Genomic DNA, 7,500 nt, shown 5'->3' with positions numbered 1-7,500 from the left:
TCTTGACATTTGTCTCCAAGAGGAACTGTCGGGTCCAGATCGCAGCCCGGATCGGCGTGGCGAGGCAGGGCGGGTCGGGTGGAAATAGCTCAAGGTGCGGAGGGCGAGAGCAGGAAGGGCAGCCGAGGGCCGGGCGGGGAGAGGTAGAGGGGGAAGGAGGAGGAGGAGGAGGGGACCAACAACGAAGGCTCTGTGCTGGCCGTGCTGTGTTGGCCGCGGACCGGTTCCCGGCTGCTGCAGCCTGACACAGACCAGCGCCATTCTAGACCTCTACATACCGCACTACATTCCATCTTCCTTACCAAATCGCAGAAGTCTACTCATGTTACCTTTTCTCAATGTTACATTTAATCTACTGATATACTACTGGTGTATGGACAAGAAAACCCTTATTTCTGCACAAGAACAAATCTAGTACAAAGTCGCTCCTTCAACGAAGTTTAGAGCACAAGCAATAAAGACATTTCCGCGCTTCGATGCTGAGTTTTAATCACCGATACCTAAGCCGTGTTCATGTTTGATGATGGATATAAAGATATCGAGCACTTAACGTGGAGATAAATAAACACGGCCATGATGGCCACACCACTTGAGTTGGTGTGACCCCGGCGACCCGCGTAACCGACACCTGCTGGTGACGCCTACGCATCTGTTCACCTCAGCTCCACACGGCCGCCTGACACGCCAACACACCCTTTGATACACTCTCTCCTTACACCTGATGCATTATACACGCATCTCCCGCCCTCTCCTACGAGCCGCTTTCTGCCACAGGCAAACATTCTCTCTTTTAAAGTCAGGTTTACAAGACGTTTTAATGAGCATTAGTTTATGAGGATGGCGTCAGGGAAGGTGAGTTGCGATGCGATGTTCAGGAGGCAAAGACACCGTTGACGCAGCACGAAGAGCCTTTAGGTCCAAGAGCAATAAGGAAAGCCGGGTTTAAGGTACTGAGGCAAATGCAATGACGTGTAGCAACCCGCACACGAGCGCAGCAATTGCGGCAGCGCAGGTGTAGAGGGTGAGGCTGGCGAGAGCTGTACTGTGACGTGGATACTAGGCTTCAGATAAAATATGATACCAGGCTACAGTAAAGTATGATGCCAGGCTACAAGTAAAGTATGATGCCAGGCTACAAGTAAAGTATGATGCCAGGCTACAAGTAAAGTATGATGCCAGGCTACAGATAAAGTATCATACCAGGCTACAAGTAAAGTATGATACCAAATAAAATATTACAATAACATGGCCAAGACGAGGACAGAGCTTGAGTGAAGGGAAGAGGGTATGAGCTGGCGTGCCAGGAAGCGTGCCTGGCTGCGAGGAGAGCCTGGGGTCAGAGTCGAGGTTCCGACGGCAGGCGGTGAATCATAACAATGGGGAAGGAACGCCGTGACTCACAGCCACGCGAACGGACATCGTTCCTTACGTCACGGGCACGGCATACTGCAACGAGTGACCTACAATTCACGGATCACTCTGTAATGGTATCACTAGCAAACGAATGGCAGTCTCAGCATTTACTACTACAAATTTAAGAATATAAAACCATGATTGCGTTGATGCTGACATCGACTGAGGTGAAGACTGGCTGTGGTCTGCCGTTCCCCGCCGGAGCCGGAAGGACTCGCCCTAAATCTCTGACCCTGCCTCTGCTGGAGGGGCTCGTCTGCGAGGCCCCGTCTGTGGACAAACCAACTAGGTACGCCATGCCATCATATAGCTACAAAGCTTGAGATTCCCGGCAAAAGCCTAAAATAGGCTTACTGTTGTTTTGAAGCGAAGACGGATTTTTGTCTTCAAAGAAACCAGCGATGAAGACATATAAACACAAACGTTGTTGTTTACAGTGCAAGACCACTTTTCCAGACAAACAATGACCTCGCATGAATTGTACTTTAGATAACTGCGGGTGAAGGCGGTATACGTGGCCATATACGCCCATAGGCTTATAACTCGCACATTCATCTTCCCGCCATGTTCCGCCCTCGCAGCTGCCAGTTCGACTCCCGGCTCACTCGCTTCCTCGCAACTCCAACAAGACCTCCGCTAAGTCTCAACTCGGCGTGTAAAACAGTCCTCAGTAAAATAACAATACGCACGTACTGTTACTTATCATGTGAGAGCGTGAGAGGGAGGGCGAGGAGGCGTGCGTGCGTGCGTGTGTGACCCGGAAGACGAACACTCTCCCGCTGACCCAGCGACCTCTGACACCGGCGTCACCATGGCAGTCCTGTTCGTGTGCCAGCCGGCCCTCGCACGGGGCTGTATGAACAAACTATTCAACGTCCTGCAAATGCACGATGACACGAAATCTTAATTCTTAATGACAATATACAATTCAAATTTTTTTCAAGCGAAATCAGCGATGTGACAAGGTTTGGTCTTTCGAATTTCGAAGCCAAGACGCGTGCCCAGGGCGCCCGGTGACGAGTCACTTCCCATCTGATGAGACTCTGAGCAACACGGCTTAGACTGGAGGACGTGATCTGTATGGGTCGCCATGGAGCGCGAGACGGGTACACCCGCCCTGACTTCGGCTTGTCCGGCGTTATAAAGTTCAGATGTGAATAACCTACAGGCGTGCACGGAACTGACCTACATCCCGACCGCGCGCGCACATGTGTGTATACCTGCGCGCGCGTGTGTGTGTGTGCCTGTTAACACATGTAGCCTTTGTACACGTAAGTTCTTCAACTAATACAGAACCCAGGCACTGACATTTATTGTAACCGTTGGCAAATTATACTGCAATACATCTGTGTGGGCTAATGACCTGTTCCAGACCTCATGCACTAATGGCCAGGTCAGTGATCCTAGTAGGTCTTATACAAGACAGTAAGTTCAAGCTTAAGCATAAAGGTTTAATATTCTCATTCGTTCCCTTGATCAGCTTCGCCAAAATTTTAAATAATCACTTATCAGTTTCGCCAAATAAACAAACATAGGAGAGTTTTGACTGCCACCGTGAAGAACGCCGAACATAAGAAATGTCATCTGTTGCTTTTGCCGGATTCTCTAGGGAATGTGCACTCATGAAATGGATCAGAACTCTTCGTGAACATGAGCAACGTTCACCACCTGTCCTCTGAACCTTCCTGAACATGAGCCGTTTTCTCTCGACCATGTCCTTTGCGGTCCATCGCTGACTTTCACGTCTTGCATTCAAGGAAGGAGGCACAGAAGCAGACGATTAGCCAACTAAACCTTGTGTTAACAACTCTACCTTGCGATTCCTGTTTCCGGACGTCAAACTTAAGCGCCACTGATTGGGCAATCACAGACGTCCAACTGGACACACATCCATGCAAGCAGCGATACGTGCCTACTGATTATCTCATGAAATATGCACTGCCTTTATCAAGCAACGGAATCCAGAACCTGTTGTTTACAGAGGCACCACGTCCACCGTGTAGCTTACCTTACAGCTGGTCACGTGCACAAGGCCGCAGTGCATTCGAGGCATTTTCAGGGCATTAATTACTATGGTACTGCCTTTATCATGATCCATTGCAATAAAACTGAAAATGAAAATAAAACCAATTGGCACAGTACTTTAACATGAAGATCGCGGTTCTCTCTCCCCCCCCCCCCCCCCCCGCCACACACACCCTCAGCATGTCACCCAGGGTCCGCCCTGAAACTCCAGGAGACGGCCGCGTTCCTGCAACAAGCGGAGGTCCTTGCTCTAGCCTAGTCCACTCCCACGACCCTTCGCACTTCGCATAATCATATCAGTCAATAACAGCCTCGAGTCATCACTTCCTTGTGACAAGGCGACTACACAGCCGCAAGCCACCGCGTGCAAAGTAAACTACTATTTCTGTGTGCATAAATGTTTATCAAATCTACTTCCGGGGCCAGATCGTTCGTGTCTGATATCTAATCTGAAATCCCATGAGAATAGACAAGGAAGGGAATCCTGCGGGAAGAAAGGGCAGCGTACAGGCCGCGCCCGGACTACACTTCCCTTCCCTACTCCGACCCAAGCACACGAGGACGCCACTCCACTTAGACGCTACACATAGCCACTCTGACGTCGAGCTCGTCAGTCCCGAATGCCCCTCGATATGCATGGCAGCGACTGCGCCATCCCTTAGGTCTCACATAATCAAAATTATATTCAAGTCCATCCCAGTTCCTCAAGGCTGGAGCGGTCTGTCCTTCGTCTCCGAGTCGCGTTGGAAAACAGACAGAGCCCGAGGGCAAGCTGTAGGCCTAGAGAGCACAGGTTACGTTCTTGGCCGGGTGACTTAGGCCTAGACGAGTCTAGCACTCGGTGATCATAACTTTGGAGCGCTCGAATGTGACGAGTTTTATTTCCCCCGATCCTAACAGGATGCCACTGATATGCTCTGAATCAGTATATTAGTTGAAATGTTTTCTTGATAAATCCCAAAATGTTATCTCACTTGTTTGGCAACACAACCCCATTTCTCACTATTCGATTTGAAAAATCTATTTACAGAACAATTTACATTTCCTACAAAAAGTATCTGACCTATCTGGCTGCATCCTGAGGGGATGCTTCGGTTTTCTAACCTTGTTTGTTTACTTATTCAGTACATTAAAAAACACACTCATAATAACTAATGCCGAAGTGAGCCGTTTCTTTATACACTTTTAAAGTGGCTGCGACACACCTACGGTCACTGTGGGCCATCAGCTGTCAGCTGATGTTTTCAACTTCTAGCACAGGCTACTGCGATACAAATTATAGCTGTCCAAAGACGACTACATTTTTTTTCTGGAATTGCAGTTGCTGAGTAAAAATTAAATGCATTAGTAATAGGTATGAGAAAGAACAGTTGCTTGATCTGATAACATACAAGCCCAACTTAGGATGCCACTTCGGTCCCGCTGCACTCTGATCATAATAAGATGTTATGAATAAGGGAAGTCTAATCATTTCTAGGAAACCCACTGCTATGCAATATCAAGTCACTGTTTGGTTTATGCTTTCGACGCCTTGTGAATTATACCTATCTTGTGTCAGTGAACACATTTAATGCATTGCCATAGTTAAGAAGCCGATAATAAGCTGTAAATCACTAAGCTTTGAACCATGTGATGACAGGCACCATTTGCTACTTATCGGATTCCTGCAAAGCTTTTAGAACAAAAAACAAAACAATAACTTTTTCATTCGACCACATGAAAAGGAAATCACTGCTTGGCTGAAATGGACACCGCTGGGACTGGCACATTAGCAGTACGTTAGTTTCAATGTGCATGAGGTATTTTCCCTACAAATGGGCAGGACTGCCAGTTACGTCTTCTCTGAGCTGCATGTTTGCGCTTCGCCCTTCCATTACATTTGTTTACTCTGAGCTGCTCGAAAAATAATGAGACTATATATGGTTCTTACCTTTCCATCATTATTTTCAAAGCATGTGAACTGAAATTAACAAAGTTCATTTTCTAAATCACCCATTCGCAAAGGTCTTGTATATAAGCTGGCATCCAAATCTACATCACCAGCAAACATGAGCAGTGCATGCCGACAAATATAATGCAAACCAATCAATCGAAAGCAGCTATCATAAGTGTCACAGTTACGTACAACTGAGCCACTGAAGAGCGGTCAATGCATCATTAATGACAATCCATAAATAATAGTCGGCGGGGTTTCTTTATACCACAGGTTTCCACTTGATACGAAGTGAGAATCTTCGATCCAAGCTTCATCTTGGGGGTTGCCTAATTCCCTCGTGACTGATACTGTCAACAGAGCAAACGTAATCATCACAACATAGAAAAAACATATCGCATCTATGACATTTCCTTCGCAGGTTGATAGTAAGTTGTGCAACATGTATTACCTTGGTATGCATTCACAAAAGGACCTCACTAAAATTGGGCAAATCTAATGACAGGTGTCACAAAGAAAGGGAAAACAACAATTACTCAATAACCTCAAAATTAAGAAAATAGATCGCGACAATTGCCGCGCGGACTAAGTCCACAGCGACCGGGTGGGGGGTCCGGGCGGAGCCCCCAATAGGAAAATAAAGCGATAGGATGGGGCTCGAGCTCCTGGTTTTGGAAGGTTCTGGCTTCATAAACATTCACATCATACGGCGATGTTTGTGGATTCCTAGGAGTGGGATGAGTAATAAGGACTTCGTCTCCGAGGGGTGCGATCCATTCGTAAACAATTACCGAGTATACCTTTAGCTCAAACATATTTGCTGATCAAACACACATAAATGGAGGTGACTAGCAAACCCAACAGGAGTTAGCGAGGCAGTGTGCAGCCAGACTAAGTAGCTGATCCTAAATAATAAAAATATTTATCGTGGTTTAATGCAAATGTTACCTTAATGTATTATCCTCGACACGATATTAATTTCCCCAAACTCGCATCGCTGAAAGTTCGATGGCAGGATATTTCAAGATGAGTACTGAGAGGACTCTGGCTGTACAATCTTCGAGAGCTGCTTAAATAGGCCGCAGTAAAGCTTTCTGGTTGGGAATCGGGCAAATTCTAATAAGTTCCTTCAAGCTCAGCCTCCTCGATCCACAGCCCACGGCCTGCGGTCTGGTCGCCCGCCACCTGCTCCTGCCGAGCTGTCGTTCGTGGACTCCTGCCGGGGGGCGTGTCGGGCAAGGGCTCACCTGCGTCGGTCTTGGATGCTGGGCAGGTTGCCTCTTGTGGGCAATTTGTGTCTGGTTGGATGGAGTAGCCGTCGGAATAGTCTTCCATTATGCGCCATTCATTACTTGCCTTATTCGTAGTGGTGTTCCTTAGCATGGTCGTCGTCCGCCCTAACAAAGATGTTATATCTACAACTGTTGTCATTCTCATGAAGATAAAACATCGAAGTGCATCCATCACAACCCTTGCTTTATTAAGCTATTCATTACCATTCATTCTTTCTCCTTTGGTAACAGTGAATTCTTAGTGGTGTTGGGTGAGCAGAAAGAAGTCTGCTGAGATTCATGTTTAAATATTTACTTTGGAAACGCACTGAGACGCAATCTCTCATGCGACTGAGTGTTCCTCGGGACACAAAAGGAAAATTTAAAATTCGGTTCATGCTGATCCCTAGGAAAGAGAGAATTCAATGTGCCTTGCTCGCAGCACGCGCATCAGCTGAGAACAGGTGAAAGCTTATGGATCAGGCCCTGCGCTCCGTGCTTGGAATTCCTCTTGTTCCGTTGAAGGTGCGCCTCGCATAGTCCAGGCAGGTATGGTAACGGACGGGTTATGTGGCCGAGTCGGGCCGTCCGTTCGGGCAGCGGGAGGGGGGGGGGACAGGTGAGCTGACCCGAGAGGCCCCGATGCCCACCTGGACCTCTTCCCGAACTCGGATCTTCATTTGCCAGTGAGGCGACACTCTACGCACATTTTCATCGCTACAAATGTGGTAAAATCAGTTACTTACCGGTAAGTCGAAGGAGAGGTTACTGTCATCGAGGAGCATGACCTTGCAAGGGAGAATATGCTTGGGCTTGGGAGGCGCGACCGCCGACCGCCCGTCATCAACAGTTTTGTAC

The 7,500-nt window shown here is 47.7% G+C and overlaps 1 protein-coding gene across 1 annotated transcript in view; it reads right to left on the bottom strand.

The window, feature by feature from the left end:
- LOC138865022 (band 4.1-like protein 5) overlaps positions 1 to 7,500 on the bottom strand; it is a gene marked incomplete in the record, with an annotated part of 67,369 nt that overhangs the window by 59,666 nt on the left and 203 nt on the right. The window contains 1 exon segment of the mRNA XM_070133836.1: positions 7,389 to 7,500. This exon segment is cut by the window's right edge and continues 203 nt beyond it. Within this exon segment, the coding sequence (XP_069989937.1) occupies positions 7,389 to 7,500 (112 nt within the window).

The sequence above is a fragment of the Penaeus vannamei genome, chromosome 19, assembly GCF_042767895.1.
Source record: "Penaeus vannamei isolate JL-2024 chromosome 19, ASM4276789v1, whole genome shotgun sequence".
Lineage (NCBI taxonomy): Eukaryota > Metazoa > Arthropoda > Malacostraca > Decapoda > Penaeidae > Penaeus > Penaeus vannamei.
Note: the sequence above shows the minus strand (reverse complement) of the source record. Positions and strands in the feature narration are given on the sequence as shown.